Below are 21,141 nucleotides of genomic sequence, written 5' to 3'. Positions count from 1 at the left end.
TATGATAAACACCATATGGCAAAATATGTGACTCAGCTAATGTTATAGGCTATACAATTGAATTTCCCCTCTTAAAGGCAAGCTGGTGTAGCTTATTAGACTAGGCTACTATTAAAATACAACCGACGGTAGCCTTGGCTATGTGTAAAGTAAGCTATCGCATGATTTCATGCACGTAAGTGAAAAGGGCCTTGCATCTGTCAAGTTCGCTGACAGGGCCTCGCATCCCCTTTGCGACGGCCCTGCAGCTCCTCCTAAGACAGCGAGGAAAAGTTAAAAATCGGCGATAAACCCGGGGAAAAGTTGACAGGTTTGTTTTGGTCCGGTGATTATTTGTGAAATTGTGCAAACGACAGCCTTTTCAAGGCATTTTATGAAAGGAGTGGTAGCATGCAAGCTCCCAAATTGACCCAGTAGCCTAAGGCATCAATAAATTGTTGGGACTGGGGAGGGTCATGCGTTTTTTTCTCAATCACTTTGGAGGGTCATAGAAAAAATTCTTGCTGGCGAGGGAGGGTCACGTCTTTTTTGACTAACGCTCCCAAAACTCCTCCGGTAGCCCCTTAATTAAATAAATAACGAACAGTCCCTAATTGATTAATAGCCTAGGCCTACACCAGCAATTGTTGAACATTGACCTGTACAGGACATTGACAGTAGCCCAGCCTAACAAGCAAATGTTGCAAAATACATCAAAAGATGCAATTAATCAGAAATAAATAATGTAATCTGCATCGCTTTATTTAACAAACTGCAAGCAACAAGAGCATTGAGTTCGCTGTAAGGCCAAACCCAAGAGCAAAGCCTATCTGTTAAGGCAGTCGATAGGCTATATAACGAGCTGTGTGCCTGGAAAGACGATAGATGACGGCTCTGGTCATCCCATACCCTCCCCCACTTCCTGTAGCCTACCATTATGAAGGCCTGTAGCCTAAAAGCGACTCGTTGCCGTTTTGTGACATTAAGCTTTTTTCACGTTAAGCCCCCTCCCCCATCCCCTTCTTTCACAAGCAGTGGGGGAGCCTTGGGGCACAAAGTAACACTTTTTGGTAGACAAAGGAGGGTTCTCCGCGCTTCTGTCGTTTGGCCATAATCCGTTGCAACCAGGCCAGGACAGATATTTTAGAGAGGAGAGGCGTGCGGTGCAGCTCAGATGTCTTCTTAATTTTCTTTATTCTTTAGTAAAGGTGCAGAACATTATTAAACTTTGACTAACATTTCGATGTGTCGATGTTTTTGACTAACGAACATCGTAAAGCGTTAGTCAAAGTTTAATAATGTTCTGCACCTTTTACTAAAGAATAAAGAAAAAATTAAGAAGACATCTGAGCTGCACCGGGCTCTCCTTCTCTAACACTTTTGGCTTTGGCTAAATATTTCTAAAATCATTTGAGTTTCACTAGTCACATGTTTTAACAAGCAACACTATTGAACTAATAACAGACATGTGTCGAAAATTAACTTTATTTTCCATAATGGAGAAATAACATATGCAGAGTCTAACCAAGGTCAATCTTGCCAAAAAGCCCTCAAACCTGAAAACACATGAGGCAAAAGTACAAAACTAACTAAACTAACACGCCGCGATATTTTTGTATTGCAATCATTGTAGCCTACAGTTGTAACAGTGCGTGACAGTCATTTTAACTCCCCGGATCGCTCATTATAAAGAACGTTTTGCGTGTCCCAAAAAACAGCTATCAATTAATCACCAAACGTCTTATAAACAAGTATTGCCAGGAGCAACACCTTGCAAAAAATGATAACAATAGGCCTAGGCCTTTATATGGCTCTGCTCCTGCCTAGATTCGAACTCAGAACTGCCTGAAAGTTGCAGACCTGTTCTGGAAATACGTGCATTAACCCAGTGTTTCTCAAAGTGTGGTCCGGGGACCACTGGTGGTCCGCGAGCAGACGTGGTAAAATATGATATAGATGAGTTGTTTGCAATATTGAACCAACTTGTATGTAAATCCAAACAGTTCTGCAACACTGTCTATGTAAGATATGCCAGTTTAAATCATATGAATCCTCTGACACAATAAGCAAAGTGAAAATACAATAAGCAAGGTGGTTCAGTGAGTAGGCCTATTGTGCTGATATACTGTTGAAGTAGGTCTAATATATTTTTTTTAGCTAGGTGGTCCATGCATTTTTTATTGGTTAAGTGGTCCTCCATCTGAAAAAGTTTGAGAAACACTGCATTAACCCACTCGACCGTCAGACAACGCTATCTGCTTCGAGTATGCCTATTGGGTAGGACTGTAGCCTACACGGTTGCTGTGGCACAGTCTTGAGTGACCGAATTCGTTTTTCTTTGTCATATGAATGCTGTCATTTTGTTAACATTACTGTTAAGGAGATGCTGTAGGCAAAGTCTATATTTCAACCTCGTTAGTGTAGTAAAAAAAATCAGAACTATTCACAAGGTTTCTGGGCAGCATATTTATGTTCTGTTAGCAAGTGAACTTCTCATGACTACCGACAAAGTAGCCTACTGCCAGCTGACGAAGCTCTCATTTTAAAACATTACTGAGAGACAGACACTGTACAATCAAGAAATCTTGCCACTGAATCCAAAACTATGTTTAACATTATGTACAAGGCTTAGGCTACAGTGGACTAGCATGTTGCAGGGGCTGCTAAAAACACAGAGAAACGCGACTGAAAACTTCGCCAATCACAGCCCTTGCTGTCGAATCGCGCCGTCTGGTTCGACCGTGGAACTCCACAGCGGACTATGCTGCCCCCAAGCGGCTGCAGTTGTACTTACATTTCACCATTCACCATGATCGTGAATGAAGTGTAAATTTTTAACTGGGACCCACTGTACACTATTCATTTTAAACGAATTAAACAAATGAAAAAGATAGATGTAACAAAACTCAGGAACAAGCAGAAAAATAACAAAGAATTCGAAGTGCAGTAAGCATTTAAAGCTAAAAAAAAGAAAATTCCCACCAATTTTACGCGACCGGAAACAGCTTTTTCAATCGGCTGCTGTGCTGCTGGTGTTTTGCCAAAAATTGAGGACAACGTGATCAACCTGTGCGACATGAGAGATAATGAGTGATAGGCCCTAATAACTTGAGGAGTTCGATATGGATGCACTTCGGGTTTGGGTATATCAAACTATGGAGAAGGACAAAGCGGTATGCAAACTGTGCAGTCGTGGAGTTCCCACGAGGGCTAAATTTGTTTGACATTTCTAATTGTAAACGCAGCCACGTTGAAGCCTGCAGTAATGTTTTTCACTGATGATATGGCAGTCCACTCTGCTTATTGTTTTTCGAGAATGTTGCACTCCTGTTTGTCATTGTGTGAAACTTTACGCCATTGTGCATCTTCAAGCGCCCCCTTTACGTTCGTCCTAATGCCTGTTAGTTGTTTGTGGATTGTCCTATATTTGCCGTTGAAAATTGAAACGTCTTTAGACATGAAAATTCGATTTTACAATCGATTCAATGAACAATTATGTCTCAAGAATCGAACAGGATTTTTTCACAAAAGTGACAGCCCTATGATAGACCCACGAAAATGGCCTGGTTTTGACCTGACGTGCATGCGTCACTGATTCGACCCAAAGCGGCAACCGAGTTATGATAAAATGTCCAGATTATGCGTTTTCATGAGTTTTTGATCGTCATATATTTAATTTCCATTCATCACAGAGTTCCCAAAATCACATATAAGGTGTGTTAGAGTGTCTAGTTTCGTAATTTAAAAAAAAAGCTAAAAACGTAATATTACGTTTTTGGCACTCAACGCATGGGAAGGAAAAAGGTAATATTACATTTTTGGCACTCAATGAGTTAACAGGTGTCAACCTGCATCCATTACAGCTTCTCATGTAGTAGCATAGGCTGTATGGTGTTAAAACCACTTGAGAAATCAAAGGACATGATCCTCACAGTGCTGCCAGCCCTGTCACAATCCCTAAAGGCTTTCTTTTTCTTATTTAATAACTCCTTTAGATCTCTGGTGATCCAGGGCTTATAAGCAAAGCATCTTACTTTCCTAGTTGGTATGACATTGTCAACACAGAAGGTGATGTATTCTGTTATACAGTCCGTTATCGAGTCAATGCCATTGCCATGGGGTTCACGAAGCACATCCCAGTCTGTGACCTCAACGCACTCCTGCAGAAGCTCATTAGCTTCCTGTGACCACCTCCTTACTGTCCTTGTAGTCACCGGCTGCTGTTGAACAATGGGTGTGTAAATGGGTGTGAGGAGAACCAGGTTGTGGTCTGACCTGCCAAGTAGGGGCAGAGCTGTGGAATTATAAGAGTCCTGCACATTTGCATATATTTTTTATATTAATGTTTTTTTTGTCTCTGGTGGAACAGTTCACAAATTGCTGGAAAGTTGGAAGTATTGCAGAGACAGAAGTATGGTTAAAGTCCCCTGAAATTGCCATGAAGGCATCTGGATGTTGTGTGAGTAACTTAGCGGTGACCATATTGATGACGTCACATGCAACGTTTGCATCAGCTGATGGCGGGATGTAAACAGCAACAGCAATTATAGCTATAGCGGCCACCAAGGTGTCCCAATATACAGATATAATGGACGAGTCGGAGGCAATGAACTCCCCAACACGCAGTGCCAAGTTCATTAATTCCGCATGTTGGGACACCTCAAAGGCTTTTATCCTCCTTATCGCCCAGTTTCCACTATAGGCAATAGTGCCTTTATAGCACGCAAAGGAAACAAGCGGTTCAGTTTAAAAAGAAGCCAACTTGTTCAGTTTGTTGTACAACTTTCTTTGGTTCTGAAAGGGATAACGGTGGACAGTTAGCTTGTTTAGAGTTTATTCCATTGTTACGAAGTCTGCTTCCAGGCTCAACTGTCGTTTACTATGGTTGTTATAATTAAATGAGCATTGATATGGAACAGTGATTAAACTTTTTTACCAAATTTACTTCATCTGTGTCCAGTTATTCAGAATTAGTAGCCACCCTACCATGCGATCAGAAAAGAGTATTTCTTCTCTTTGGGTGATAATTCTAAATAATAATTTGACTAAATGGCCCTGATCAAAAGTTTATATATCCTTGAAAGTTTGGCCTGATAACATACACACAAGTTGACACACCCAGGTTTAAGGGTAAGTTTCCACATCTATGACATATTTGATTGTAATTACTGCTTGTGTATAAATAGTCAATGAGTTTCACATCTCTTGTGAGACCTCTGTAAATTTCACCCAGGACCTTGCCAACCACTGAGCCATGGAGAAAGCAAGAGCTTTCAAAAGGTTTACGAAAAAGGGTAGCATTTTAGAGCACTAATCGGGCATCTATTTGGCAGAACTGCACATGCACAAGGCTTCACGACACCAACCTTGCTCCAGCTGCGAGATCACTACACATTATTCGCACAATGTATTCACAACATAACCACATGATTGGCACGATATATACACATATATATACTCTTTTGATCCCGTGAGGGAAATTTGGTCTCTGCATTTATCCCAATCCGTGAATTAGTGAAACACACTCAGCACACAGTGAGCACACAGTGAAGTGAAACACACACTAATCCCGGCGCAGTGAGCTGCCTGCATCAACAGCGGGAGCAGTGAGGAGTTAGGTGCCTTGCTCAAGGGCACTGTGTTCCTACTGGTCGGGGTTTGAACCGCCAACCCTCCGGTTACAAGGCTGAAGCGCTAACCAGTAGGCCACGGCTGCCCCAAATGTCAACTTTTGGCAGAGGAAGGGGCGGAATATGTGTAGATGACTGCCATGTTTGCGTTACAAACTAACCCCATACATTTCTATGGGAGATTATTTGAGTGCTGTGTGTCCTCATTAGAAAGTCTCTGGTTGAACTGTGGATCAGGAAAAGAATTTAAAAAGATGGCTTAACCTTGACTTGACTAGTTTGGTTCATGGCCAAACAGTGTGCCAAGTTTGCAAATATTACCTGGTGTGTCTTAAAAAATATGCAGACAAATCTTATGTGACATATGCTACTAGGCTATGCTAGTAAGTGTTGGTTTGGTCTATGACATCTTCAAAAAGTGTATTTTTTCTTTTAAACTAACTTGTAAAAGGGGCACCTTCCTAGCCGTAGCCTATCTGTCTACTGAGAACCAGCCTTGCAATGTTGCTCTCCTCGACCCAGAGAATCACAAATTGCTTAATGGCAATTGTGCAATAGCCAACTATTTGTAATAAACCGTGTAATATTGCCTTGTCAGTCAATATGGCTCTTTGGAGAATATAACTTAGCTGAACTAGTGATAGTTTCCATAATCGTGGTGTCACTCCCACTTATGATTTTTATATGATTGTCATAATAGTAAAGTTAAATAAGAATATTGCATGTAAAAAGTATACAATATATTGATTTAGGCTAAATGATCAATTTGGATTGTATTGTGGTCTTTTAGAGATGTCTAAAGTTGTGCTGGGAATGCTGGGTAGTCAATCTACAATCTCTAAAAATCACATTAGCAACGGTCTCTATGTGAGGAAGGTCTGTCAAATTACAAACAAACAGCAGAATTCTACCACGTGCTTGGGCCTATGGCACTTCTATAGCTGTCATCGCTAAAATTTAGAACATTCCAACAGAAGTGATCTACAATACTGTCAGTAAATAGGTGACCTTGCTGTTAGAGTAAGGAAGCTTTGGGTATTGGACAAAAAAAAAAACATGATTGGCCAACACAGATTTATTGGACTTGTTTGTTGCATGTGCGTCTGAGGTGTAGCCCTACTCATTGCATTTCAGCAATACCTCCTTCAGGGTAATGATATAATGTGAATGTGTTTCAAACCCTAATTACAAACACTCCACCTGTAATTCAAGGAGTTAACTTAACTGAACAGTGCAAGTATTCTTCCACAATGTTAAGTCAGTTGTGGCTTGTGTTTAGAATGAGTCAATGGCATTTAGCTGGGAGTGTGCACTCAGATCAGTTATAGTTATATCCTCTCTGTGCTATATTTCAAAAGTATTTACATGACTGCTGGTTGTAAGTACATGTATACATTGGACGGACGATTACAATATTATGGCATATAATATATTATAAAACGAATGGATCTTTTTCCTCCGGGCCTAGATTGGGACGTCACTGTTGAGGTGTGTTAGCATTTTCTTGAAAATGGCACTCTAGTTGAAAGCTGTCATTTCTGTGGACCTCATGTATGGAGAAATAGAACTGGACAGGAGTACTACAGGACAGGATACTACTTTTGACATTGTTGGTCGTTTAGTGCCGTGTTCATGTTTACTTCTAGTTGAAAGCTGTCATTTCTGTGGACCTCATGTATGGAGAAATAGAACTGGACAGGAGTACTACAGGACAGGATACTACTTTTGACATTGTTGGTCGTTTAGTGCCGTGTTCATGTTTCCTTCTGTTTCTAAATAGTCAGTGCTGTTTAAAATGCAATTCTGTGAGAGAATGACTGAAGGTGTCTGCGTCCAGTTCTGTTCTGTAGATGTTTAACAGATTATTAGTGATGATTCATGAGTATATTTGCTTATTTTCACTACAATTTATTTGTACAAGTGTTCAACTATGCATATACAAATGCTAAGCAGATTATTAGTAAAACATTTAGTCAATCTCTGTTGAACATTTGAAGGCTCAACTGATGTTCACCTGGAACGCCTTGCTAATACTGGGTTGGACTGTATGATGTTGGAGATGTTGGTCTATATTGACATGATAGCATCACATAGTTGCTGCGGATTTGTCGGCTGCACATCCATGATGTGAATCTCTTGTTCCACCATAACCCAAAGGTGCTCTATTGGATTGTGATTTGGTGACTGTGTAGGTCATCTGAGTACAGTGAACTCATGGTCATGTTCAAGTAACCAGTTTTACATGATTTGAGCTTTGTGACCTGGTACATTATCCTGTTGAAAGCGTCCATCAGAAGAAGAGTACGCTTTGGTCATAAAGGGATGGACATGGTCACTAACAATACTCATGTAGGCTGTTGCATTTCTGTAATGTTTAATTGATACAAAGGATCCCAAAGTCTGCCCAAGAAACTATACCCCACACCATTTCATTACCACCTCCACGATCTGAACTATGCCTTCATGTTCTTTACGCCAATTCTGACCTCATCATCCAATTGTTTTAGCAGAATTCGAAACCCATCAGACCAGGTAATATTTTTCCAATCTTGTATTGTCCAATTTTAGTGAGCCTGTGCAAATGGTAGCCTCTGTTTACTATTCTTAGCTGGAAGAAGTGGCACCTGGTGTGGTCCTCTTGCTACTTGTAGCCCATCTGCTTCAAGGTTTGATGTGTTGTGCGTTTAGAGATGCTCTTCTGCATACCTCTGTTGTAAACTTATTTTAAGTACTGCCTTTTTATCAGCTTGAACCAGTCTGGCCATGCTCCTCTGATCCCTGGCATCAAGGCATTTTTGCCCAGAGAATTTCTCACTGGATATTTTCTCATTCTCTGAGCATTCTTTGTAAACCCTAAAGATCTGTGTGGAAAATCTCAGTAGATCAGCAATTTATGAAATATTCACACCTGCCTGTGTTTAAATCACTTTCCTTACCCATTCTAATGCTTGAATTGACCTTCAGTAGATTGTCTTGGCCATGTCTACATGCCTAAATGCATTGAGTTGCTGCCATTTTATTGTTGGATAAGATATTTGTGTTAATGAGCAGTTGAACAGGTGAACCTAATAAAGTGTTCAGTGAGTGTATGTTCAACAAGACATCTGCAAATATTTAATGGATGTTTAACCCACACATCTACAGATATTCAATAAATGTGTAAGATTTCATTTGCACAGCTTAAGCAAAATTTGTGTCCAAACTCACACCCCTCCTTCTCTGTTGTATTGCTCACGGAATACTCGTCTCTCACAGATATCTCACACATCACATGAAAGAGCAGAAAATTAACATTGCATTTACATGAAATTAAATCATATTTACATTCTGCACACCCATTATCGTGGAATATCTCACAAACTCTTCTATCAATACATGGCAAACCATATATCAAAATAAACAGCAGACCTTACCAAATTTGAGGATATAAACATCTACAGAGATCCTTTGAAGACATAAGGCAAGATAAGAATGGATTGAGAAGGGTAGTTTTACATGTTTCACTGCTTATTATTCCAATAATAAATAACTGTACTTTCTCTATTTGCAGCTAGACCATGATTTGAAGCATGCTCATGAGCTCAGACAAGCTGCCTTCAAGCTCTATGCATCACTTGGCTCTAATGATGAAGACATCCGTAAGAAGGTGACTTACTACACATCAAATACTTAATGCCTGACAGGATTGATATGAACAGGGGCTTTGTATATTCCTTATTTATGTGTCTTATGTTTTATTATATTAAATCTCTCTCATATCTGACATAATAGGCCATATGATGTGCATCAGTGCTAAAGGGGGTAATTAGGAGCTTACATAGGAGAAATTCTTAATTAAGGGTCTAGTGACTTATAATGACTAACAAATGGCTAGTATGCTACTAATATACATGTTAGTAAGCAGCTAATTAATGGTGAATATGTGTCTTAATATAAAGTGTTACCAATATGGTGCATTATGTAATAACCAACCAAAATCGACGTCTTCATTGATAAAAACAGCGTAACAATGTGTATTTTACTCAAAATACATTATTGTCAAAGTGTTCAAATGTTCACTTGTTCAAATGTAGGCTATAGCCCATTTCTTTATCCAAAGGCTGACCTACTGCATTAGCTCGGAATGAAGAAATAAGGTCATGGTTTTATTGAATAAAAAAAAAAAAGCGTCTTTATTATTGAAAGCACAGTGAACGTTATTTTAAATTCTTCTGTCCTCAACTTTTCCCGCACTCTCCATCGGTTTCTCCCACTCACGCAGCCTGACTTTTTTTAAGGAAGGTCTCGTTTTCATTTGGTACTAAAGTTACGTTTGAACTGCTTGATTAACTTCGTTGACACTGACTGATGGAACATTGAGCCCTGGAGGAAAATTGTTTGTTTGTTAAGAAGTTTTTGCATCATTTCACAAGTGTCAGGAATTTTCTTGTAGCCTATTACGCACCAAAGGGCGTGTGGCAACTTACTTTGAACTGATTTGCATAACTGCAAAGTGCGTAACTGGAAGCATGTAAAAAAGGACTTGCGAGTTACACGCAAATGGGAGAATTCGGGCCTGACTCAAGACTTTAAGGCCATCATTGATATAATTTTTTTTTTTTTTTTGTAAACAATGAAAACAGAAAAGATGAAGGCAACAAACCTAGAGGAGTTATTTCAGATGGGTAACAAAGTAGCCAACATTGGTGTGCTTGTCCAAAACGTTGAGGTCGAGGTTTGGGTAGGCTAATGTCATGGGTTCAGATATGGAATAGAAATTGTATATTATAGAAATAGTCTGTTTGCATATTTGCAGTAATGTTGCCCTGACCACTTTATATTTTGATACCATATCTACGAGTCTGAGTTGGTATGATACATGTCAGGGTGAGTTCATGGAAAAGATGTAAGAAACAATATCCATCAATGCATTTAGTAAAATGTAAATGTGTTATAGCCTATAATTTCTAAAAATATATAGTTTCATAACTGACCTCTTTCATGCTATCTTTCCGAGGCCTGTTTCTGCCTGCCACCGATATATCTCTATTGTGTCTGAAGACTATACAGTCTCTTCTATACATTGAACAGAGGGTAACATAATGGTGTGGTGCATTCCTTAATTAGTTTAGTCACTGGTACTTTAGTTCAAGGTCCTAATGAAATTAGACAACACAGAACAAATTAGATATAAATGTTTCTCAAAGATTTATTCTGCCAAATGAGAAGACCGTATGCCTAAAAAATCAACAACAAAAAGACATAAAGGCAGTAGTAAACAAAAACTATCCACTCAACATCAACTATTCATTCCTATCCCTCTGGTGTCACTCAGCTAACTAAAGTATGTCACTTTCAGTGGCTGCACTCACAGCTGTCTACTTTGTGGGTGGAAGCATCAAAGAATACCTTCTGTTTTGAAGGGAGATAAAATGGATTATCACTCTGTCACAGCTCAGCTGCACTGTTATTTTCAATTGACATGACTGCAAGGTTGTGAATCCTTCTCTGCTCCATTGTTTGACGCAGCCAGGAGTGCTGTCGATGCAGTACACTAAAGGACTTTTCACAAGAGCAGCTTGTCAGGTTTTTTTGCCAGGTTTTTCTGTCTAAACCGTCAATCCATCTCTCGTTTACAGACTGTTCAGAACTCAGCAGACAGAGTTTTGACAAAGTCTAAATTTAGGGAACACATCACCCCAGTTCTGGTCAATCTTCACTGGTTGCCAGTGAGTTTTAGGATTGATTTTAAAATCCTCCTTATAACCTATCAAAGCCTTACATGGTTTGGCACCTGACTATTTAAAAGATGTATTAACCCCCTACTGTCCGGCTTGGCCCCTCAGATCCTCCAGCTGGGGACTTTTAGTTGTTCCAGAAAATAAACTGTTAACTAGGGGTGACCGATCGTTTGCAGTTAGAGCACCCAAGCTTTGGAACAGCCTCCCTTATAACATCAAATCTGCACCCTCAGTGGCGGTTTTCAAATCTAGCCTAAAGACCCACTTATATTTGCCTTCCTTAAATAGTGAATGATTCCACTCATGTCTCTGCTATTTTTTTGTTATTATTACTAGTGCAGTGCCCGTTCAAACATGCCATTCCTGAAGAAAACCCGTAGCCCAATTACATGCCCACAGATATGCCTGCTTTAAAAAATAGGATGATAGGGAAACATCATTCCAGCTAAGCATTCAATAATGAATACTGAATATTATAATATATTAGCCTATAATTAATGTGGCCTCTAATAAATGTGTAATAAATGTAGGCATGGCTGCGTGTGACATTGCTACAGATCAGAATGACATAAGCCTAACAACTGGTTTGAGTTAAGGCTAAATGTGTAAAGCTTACTGATTAACTTCCTAATACTGAAGACAAACCATTTTGTGGAATGATGCATCATTGTTTGAAATTTGCAACGATGTGACTCAAAAACAGTCTTTAGCATAAGTGACGTCGCTCAGTCTTTCACTAGCCTGGGCTATTCGAAGCGTCAGTTTATTGCACATACTTTTATTTTGAGTGGTCACTACATACCCGTGTTTGTTTGTTGGCGTATTGTTGCAAAATCCGCGTAATCATTTTATGCAAGCAAACTGCATACAGAGAGTCTTTATTGTTGAGTACAGACATGATAGTCAGTCGCAGTGTTTGGATGATTATCATCAAAGTGAAAGTGGAGCTCCCCTGAAACTGGTCCCCCTGGAAACAGTGCAGTGCAGCGATAAACGTCCTACGTAAATAAGCATATTTTGAAATATGCATTCAAAAATCTTAAAAATCGAGATTGCACACCTTTGTGCCATGCGTGAGCCACATACGAAATCTTAGGTCAGTCTGACAAACGGTCAGCGAGATATGCGTGCCACAGACATTAGGACACACAGACACACACACCAGGGTTCCTACGCAGGATGGAAAACCTGGAAAAGTATGGAATTTGATCTGGATAAGTATGGAAAAAAGACTTTCCAGACTATTGCATCTACAGTACTAATCACTTCACTCAGGTCATAATGAACCATTCCTACTGTTGTGTAGCTTAACTGTCAGTCCACATCGTCAACATACAATTGAATGGGGGTCCTCAGAAAAAAAATTCTCCCACAAGGGGACCCTGGAACCAAAACCAAATTGAGAACCCCTGCTCTATGCACGTGCCCTACACCATTGTGCACTGGTATGTTTGCGTAGCTCTGCTATTTTCGGCTAAAACACTGGTAGACTTTTTTGATTTTGTAAAAGATACCAAGACATGTATACTGCATTATCTGATAAACTGTTATTGCAAACAAATAATATTGTTTATGGTGATTTCTGAGGCCCCTGCCAGCAGTGCACTAGTCTCCAACATATGTAGGCTATGCTGTATCTACAGAGAACTAAAAATGTGAGTGCACCTTCCAACACAGCACTTCCCCCAACAAAAAGTATCCAAGGGCTACCAAGTTAATAATAAACATTGACAATGCTAGTAGAACGCTCCCCGTGATTGCATTGCACTTTGCCACGCTCTTTGTGTTGCAAAATTCAAATGGGAATTCGATCTGCAATCTGTCAAGTCACTCGTCAAGGCGGGAACTAGGCTACATCACTTCCGTGTTTACGTTTTACCCAGTTAGCGTTTGCAATGGAGGACTTTTGCAGCTGCAGGACTCAACGGACAGATTACTAAAAATTGACGACAGAGTGGGCTGCAACACAAAGAGCGTGGCAAAGTGCAATGCAATCACGGGGGGCGCTATTTCTTTTCCATTTGAATAAAATGCCTCAAAACGATGGCAAATCGTTTTGCCTAAAATAATCCAAATTGTTTTCAGGCTGGCATTGTCAGTTTTGCCAAATATGTTTTCAAAATGCAATCCTACATTGCACTTTGAATATTAAATTGCAAAATGAATTGACAGTTAAATGATGAAACTGAATATTGAAAATTGAAATGCAAAATTAATTTCCATTTGAATTTTGAGACTGAAGTAACATGGCGAAATGGAATGCAATTCAATCCATGTTTATTCTATTTTTTAACCAAAATTATTCAAATTGATTTTAGGATTGCATTGTCACTTTGCAGATTAAAATACAATTGGTTGTAAATTATTGAAAATTGCAATATTAAATTCCATAATTAATTGGCAATTGCATAATGTAATGTCTTTTTGAATTGCATATTGCAGATTGCATTCTCATTTGAATTAAGCTACACATATGCTTCCATAGACATGAGTGCGATGCTTTCGACATTCATTTACATTATTCCATTCTTTTCAATTCAACAAGTGTGTGGCAAGTGACAGTGCACCATAGACTGTAGGCCTATAAAATGGCAGTGCACTCATGTCGAAAAGTTGTAGTATATAATATAGAATATAGTATGAATAGGCTAAAGTATTTCCTGTTTGTTATGCCCTTTATAATGTGTGTAGGCCTACATTTTTTGCATGCACTTCTGCGGTAGCATTTATTTCAGTTTATATCAGCTAGGCCTATATTTCTGAAGAATATATTGTGTTGCATCAGGTCTGTACATCTTTTGAAATTTGATTTGGAATAATCAAATAGACCTACGTCTTAAAGTTCAGTTAATAAAGTAATTTGCTTTGCTTTCATTTGAATCCCAATCAAGATGCACAATAATTGCTTTATATTGTTAATATGGACTCCTGGAAAGTTCAGAAATGCAAAATAATAGAATTTGGTTACCTTCATGCATGGTATGATGAATATGTGATTAATCGTGATTAACTATAGGAATTCAGTGATTAATTGTGATTAACAATTTTAATCGTTCTACAGCACTAATATACTGTGTATATTATATATATATATATATATATATATATATATATATATATATATATATATATATATATATATATATATATATATATATAAAACAGCAAACAGCATTGCATACATCCAAAGAATCTTACCGTAATTACAAGTAAAATAGCTGTAAATGTGTAATTTATAGAATGTTCTTTCTTTGAAGTAATTTTTAACTGCTGTTTTTTAACAGTTCATTTTTTAGTAACTTGTAATAGGGAGAATGGCGCACCTTCCCAACTGTAGCCCATCTGTCTACGTAGAACCAGCATTGCAATATCACTCTCCCCACCCTGGAGAATTAGGAATGGCTAATTGTGCAATAGCCTTAGCCTGACGAGCCAGACCCACATCAAAATGTAGGGTCTGGGGACTCACCATTTTGCAGTGCTTTGTCCGAGGGGCGGGATAATCGGTTGTCTTTCAAATTCCCTCTGCACGCAATAGGATAGCGCTATAACTCATGAGTCCCATGCGTTTTCCCACCAGCGGAGCTAGTTGGCTAGTTCAAACTTTTGCCAACTTAAAAAAAGCTTATCTCGTGTCACGCTGTTCGCCAACAGCAACATCCATCTTCTTTGTTTTGAAGTAGCAGGGAATTCACGCCAAACCATTGTAACTCTGCAATCAATCATTATGTTAAGCCCGCCTACCGGCTCTATACATGATGTGATTGGCCTTGTCGAAGTTTAATTTTTCCAGCTCGCAAGCCAATAGGGAGTTGCTAGACCACCCTGGCAGCAAATTACATTTGCTGCCGCTAGGGTGCGTCTACATTTCTAGGATATAATAGCCTACTATTTGTATGAAATCATGTAATATTACCTTGTCAGTCAATATGGCACTTTGAATATTATCTTTTCCGGTCCACATACTGTCCAGAGGGAAGGGTGCAAGCCATTAGGTATTTACGACAGTTTTGTGAAATACAAATACTCTGCAAATTTAGGGAGAGCCCAGTAACACCTATTGCACCTATATAACACCATTGCAACTGAGGATTTCTTTTTTTGCTGAATTTTGTTTTCTGCGAACGGCTTAAGTTTGGAGAATATCCTAAATTATGCTAAATTGTTTTTACCCCCTGTTTATTTTATACAGCTGTCTGAAAATTGTTGTCAACATCTATATGTCTCTTTTGTTAATTTCAGATCACAGAGACTGAGAACATGATGGATAGGATTGTCAGTGGCTTATCAGAATCGAGTATCAAGGTTCGTCTAGCAGCTGTAAGGTATGAATACTCAACTCTTCATGTTTCTGTGAATTTCATTTAATATCTTCTGGGCTGAAGGTTTGCCCATTGGAGAAATAGCTGATGATTCCCTTTATCTTGAATCCCTCTCTAGATGTCTCCATAGTTTGTCTCGGTCAGTGCAGCAACTTCGAACTAGTTTTCATGACCATGCCGTCTGGAAGCCACTCATGAAGGTAAGTCACAACTGGAATACTTATGGATCCTGCTTATAAAACTGAACCAACACAATGTGGTAATGCAATTTTGTTTTTGTTTTTTGGATTTATACAAGTTGTTACAGAATGCCCCTGATGAAGTTCTGGTAATGGCTTCATCTACACTGTGCAATCTGCTGTTGGAGTTTTCACCAAGCAAAGAGGTGAAATATTTATTATCTTTTGAGCTGATATGTTATTTAATATGACCCTCCATGGGCAAAAACAAGAGTTGCCAATCATTGTTTTGAGCGACAGGTGCCTAAAGCTTTCCTGAACATTAAGGAAACTGATGTATTAAAACCATACTGACATATTGACTAAAACTCCAGGGGGAAAAATAGCATTTTGTTTGAAGAGACAAATAGACAAAGAGATGGGCAAAAATAGTCTGCTTTGAGGCAATTTTGCAACCAGACACATGATCTTGATAGACCAAAGCGGGTAGACCAAAAGCAGTTTTGGTTAAATAACTCTACAACCATTGCACCAAAACTGTGGCAAGTTGGTCTCTAGGAGCCATATATATCACCCTAGTTCAGGGATGGGCAACTGGCTGCCCAAAGGCCGCATGCAGCCCTCCTCCTCACCTCGTGCGGCCCACGGATCAATTTTGAAATGTCATTAAAATGTTTGTTTCACATGGTTTTTACCACATCTGAATCGGATCCTTATTTTAACAATACTGTCCTCCGATAGGGGCACTTCCATATAAAAAGTCCTGCAGAGTGGAGCTTTCTTCACAGAAGAGCCAGAACAGCCAGCGAGGAAGAGATACAGAGAGCGGTTTATAAAGAAAACTCAGAATCGTACATTTCAGACAAGATGGGAAACAGCTGATCTTATCACAGAATTCAAAGTCAACTTATGTCTTTAGTAGCTTATGCTTAGAAACGAAATGAGCCATGAAAGATTTCAACTTAAGTCACCACTACAATACCATGCATGAAGGTAACCAAAAGTAGGCTATCTGAGCTCCTAGAGCCGCTGTCGTAGCCAACCTCAAAGTAAAGCAGGGTTCCCAAGGGTCATGGAATTTCAGGAATATGATCAGCATTTTAATAAAGTTATGGAACGTCAGGGAATTATATCTTTGGGGGACAAAGTCATGGAATATCAGGGAATTTTGTTGTAGGAGTTTAAAATTGATTTGCCAAAATACATCAATACAAATATATTTACGCAGCATTGGTGTCTATTGAGTTATTAGCTTTTTCCATTGCTAGGCTACTTGCTTGAGTGGTTGTAGTCAAGTTTATTTATATAGCACAATTTAAAACAACCTGTGGTTGACCAAAGTGCTCCAAAAAAAATAAATAGATAATAGAAGACAAAATGAATAAAGACACAAAAAAAGCACAACAGGAAAATAAAACTAAAATAATATGTACATATAGCCTATATAATTACATTCCACACTTCATTTAAAATCCATTGATGGCACATGTTCTTTCAAAGAACATTTGGCTTTAAAAGCACCAATAGTTGGCGTGGATCTAATGTGAAAAGGCAGGTTGTTCCACAGCTTGGGCCCAGCTACTGAAAAACCTTTATTTTTTAGATGACTCTGAGGTACTGAGAGCAGTAGTTTATCTGAGGACCTCAGAGTTCTGGGAGGGCAGTGAAAGTGTACAAGCTCACTTAGGTATTGGATAGATAGATACATAAATAGCTAGATAGATAGCTAGATAGATAGATACTTTATTGATCCCCAGGGGAAATTCAGCATACAGATAACACACACATTCACTAACAGCAGAAAGTAATTAAAAGTATATAATATAAAAACACAACTAAGCAATAAGGACAGTAGAAGATAAATGTATACTAAATACTAAATATACTAAAATACAAATTATACTAAATAAAACAATTCTTAAAAAACAGTATCCACATAGTGGGTGATTAATCAAACAAGATGCGCTTGCAATGACTGAGGCAGGGACTGAGCCTGTGATTCTCTGTGCGTAAGGTAAGGTAAGGTGCTCTGTGTGAATGAGTGTCATGGTGATGGTGCAAATGAGTAAGTCAAACAGTGCAACAGTGCAAGAATAAAGTCTATATATCTATGTATAAATAACTATATTAAGAAAGGTATAAGTGTGGTCACAGTTCGGCTGTGGCATGGAGGGAGGGGTTGTGCATATGTGCTAATATAGCACGCAAACAGTGAGGCAGAAAACAGTGGTAAAAAGTGGCTAGTGGACAGACAGTTCAAAACATGGAGGTGGTGAAGAGGCAGACAGACTATGCGGGGAAGCCTATTTCTCCTCTTCCCTTAAGTGAAGCATTGAACAGTTCAATGGCCCTGGGGACGAATGACTTCCTCAGTCTGTCTGTTGTGCAAGGCAGTGAGCGAAGTCTCCAGCTGATCAGGCTCTTCTGCTTAACAATAATGTTGTGGAGTGGATGACACTCATTGTCCAAGATGTTGATCAGTTTGTTCAGGGTCCTTTTGTCAGATATTGAAGTGATGCACTCCAGTTCAGCTCCCACTACAGAGCCAGCTTTCCTTACCAGCCTGTCAAGTCGCCCCACATCCTTCTTCTTTGTGCTTCCTCCCCAACATACCACTGCATAGAAGAGGATGCTGGCAACAACAGACTGGTAGAACATCCTGAGGAGCTTGCTGCACACATTGAAGGAGCGCAGCCTCCTCAGGAAGTACAGCCTGCTCTGCCCTTTCTTGTAGAGTGCGTCAGTGTTGGCTGACCAGTCCAGTTTATTGTCAAGGTAGAGACCCAGGTACTTGTAGGTGCTTACCACCTCGACATTGACCCCATGAATGGAGACTGGTAGCAGAGTGGGCTTAGACCTGCGGAAATCCACCACCATCTCCTTGGTCTTTGAAGTGTTGAGTTGGAGATGATTGAGTTTGGACCATTGCACAAAGTCCTCCACCAGGCTCCAGTACTCCTCACAATTGCAGTATCGTCAGAAAACTTCTGCATGTGGCATGTAGTGTTGTAGCAGAAGTCAGATGTGTACAGGGTGAACAGGACTGGAGAGAGCACAGTTCTCTGTGGCGCTCCGGTGCTGCTGATCACAGTGTCAGAGAGACAGTTCTTCAGTCTGACGAACTGTGGTCACTCAGTCAGGTAATCTGTAATCCAGGTTACCAGGTGAGCGTCCACACCCATCTGCAAGAGCTTGTCTCCCAGTCTGAGGGGTTGGATGGTGTTAAAAGCACTTGAGAAATCAAAGAACATGATTCTCACAGCACTTTTCCCCTTGTCTAGGTGAGAATGTGTCCTGTGTAGAAGATAAGTGATGGCATCATCCACGCCCACTTTCTCCTGGTATGCAAACTGTAACGGGTCTAGTGCATGGCGTACCTGGGGTCTGAGCATACCTAAGACCAATCGCTCCATTGTCTTCATCACATGTGATGTTAGAGCGACAGGTCTGTAGTCATTAAGCTCACTAGGATGTGGCTTTTTAGGGACAGAGGTGAGACATGACTTGTCCAACGCGTAGACTCAGATTGAAGATGTGCTTCAGTGGCTACCCCAGTTCAGCAGCACAGGCCTTGAGTAGCCTTGGACACAGTCTGTCAGGCCTCGCTGCCTTATTCGTGTGCAGTTTTTTTAGTTTAGCTCTCACTTGATTGTGATGATGGGGGGTGTAAGGGGAGAGGAGGGGGAGGGGTGCATCTGGGATCTGTGTGTCTGATGGCTGTTGACTGAGGTTGTTGTCGCCTCATTATCCGTGATCGCCATGTGGGGGAGGGGTGCAATATCCAGTGATGGTGGGGGTACGATAGCCTGTGATGGTGGAGGTGAGTGTTGCACTGGTGTTGAGGGGGTGTGGTGGTGGGGGCTGGGGGATGACCACCTCCTTGATGTCCCTGTCAAGGCTGCCAGTCGTGGACGCCTCAACAGGCACAGGCAAGGAGGCGTCAGGTGGGGGCAGGGCGTGAGGTGGTGGTGGCTTAGGTCGTTGGGTGTCACCGGGATGCAGAGCTGGAGAGACTGGGAGGTAGGGGTAGGGCAGGCACGCAAACAAGAGCAGTGCCTGAGTCAGCCGGGGGTGGTGGACAGACCACTCCCATTGGAGCTGGAGCCGGGCAGTCAAACCTGTTGTAGAAGTGGTTCAACTGGTTCGCCCTGTCCAGGTCCCCCTCCACAGAGCTACTGCTCTTCTTCAGGCCAGTTATAATTTTCATGCCGTCCCATGTCTCCTTCATGTTGTTTTCCTGCCACATCTGTTCCACCTTCCTTCTGTAGTCCTCCTTAGCCTCATTCAGCTTGACTTTGAGTTCCCCTTGCACGCGCCTCAGCTCTGCCATGTCCCCCTCTCTGTACGCCATCTCTTTCCTATTAAGAAGGGTCTTGACATTGCTGGTTATCCAAGGCTTGTTATTGGGAAAGCAGTGTACAGTTCTGGTGGGAACAACAATGTCCGTACAGAAGTTCAGGTAGTCAGTTGTGCACTGTGTGACCTCCTCTAAGTCCTCTCCATTCTGTAACACACTCCAGTCAGTGCACTCAAAGCAGTCTCTCAGAGCCTCATCCGCTTCAGGTGTCCACTTTCTGAAGGTGCGTGTGGCAACTAGTAGCCTCTGTACTTTGGGCTTGTACATTGGCTGGAGATGAATGAGGTTGTGGTCTGACTTTCCCAGTGGGGGAAGGGGGTTTGCATTGTATGCATCCCTCACATTTGCATACATGAGGTCTATTGTCCTGTTTTTCCTTGTAGGGCAGTCAACAAACTGGTAGAAATTTGTGAGTGTGGAATCCAGTGTTATGTGATTGAAGTCGCCAGAGATCACAAAAAAGGCATCACTGTGTTGGGTTTGGAGCCTTGCGATTGTGGAGTGGATGACGTCACATGCTGTGTCCGGAAAAGCTCGACGTGGAACATAAACACAGACAGCAATTGCGTGCGAGAACTCCCTCGGCATGTAGTACGGACGGAGACTAACCACTAATAACTCCACATCCTTGCATCATACAGTTTCCTACATGTCCGAGGTTGCACCATCTATTGTTTATGTACAGCACCAGTCCACCACCCTTCTTTTTGCCAGAAAGTTTACAGTCTCTGTCCAAACGAGCTACACTGAAGCCGGGCAGCTCAACGTTAGAAGTGGGGATATGGCTTGTTAGCCACGTCTCCGTAAAGCATAGCAAACTACATCCCCTGTATAATCTCTGGTTTCTTACCAGGGCAGCCAGTTCGTCAGTCTTGTTAGCCAGTGAGTTCACGTTTCCCATCACAATCGATGGAACTGAGGGCTTGTATCTCCATTTCTTCTCCCTACACTTTT

At 40.7% G+C, this 21,141-nt stretch overlaps 1 protein-coding gene across 3 annotated transcripts in view; it reads left to right on the top strand.

The window, feature by feature from the left end:
- The window catches only part of armc8 (armadillo repeat containing 8), a 272,052-nt gene that overhangs the window by 149,385 nt on the left and 101,526 nt on the right, over positions 1–21,141 (top strand). For all 3 annotated transcript variants that reach the window (XR_007193229.1, XM_048239967.1, XM_048239966.1), the window contains exons 12-15: positions 9,160–9,255; positions 15,572–15,654; positions 15,770–15,851; positions 15,950–16,036. Coding sequence is in view for 2 of the 3 variants with exons in the window: in XM_048239967.1 (XP_048095924.1) it covers positions 9,160–9,255; positions 15,572–15,654; positions 15,770–15,851; positions 15,950–16,036 (348 nt within the window). In the remaining variant the exon portion in view is untranslated. The remainder of the gene's footprint in view (positions 1–9,159; positions 9,256–15,571; positions 15,655–15,769; positions 15,852–15,949; positions 16,037–21,141) is intronic.

Source organism: Alosa alosa, chromosome 3, assembly GCF_017589495.1.
Source record: "Alosa alosa isolate M-15738 ecotype Scorff River chromosome 3, AALO_Geno_1.1, whole genome shotgun sequence".
Classification (NCBI taxonomy): domain Eukaryota; kingdom Metazoa; phylum Chordata; class Actinopteri; order Clupeiformes; family Clupeidae; genus Alosa; species Alosa alosa.
Note: the sequence above shows the minus strand (reverse complement) of the source record. Positions and strands in the feature narration are given on the sequence as shown.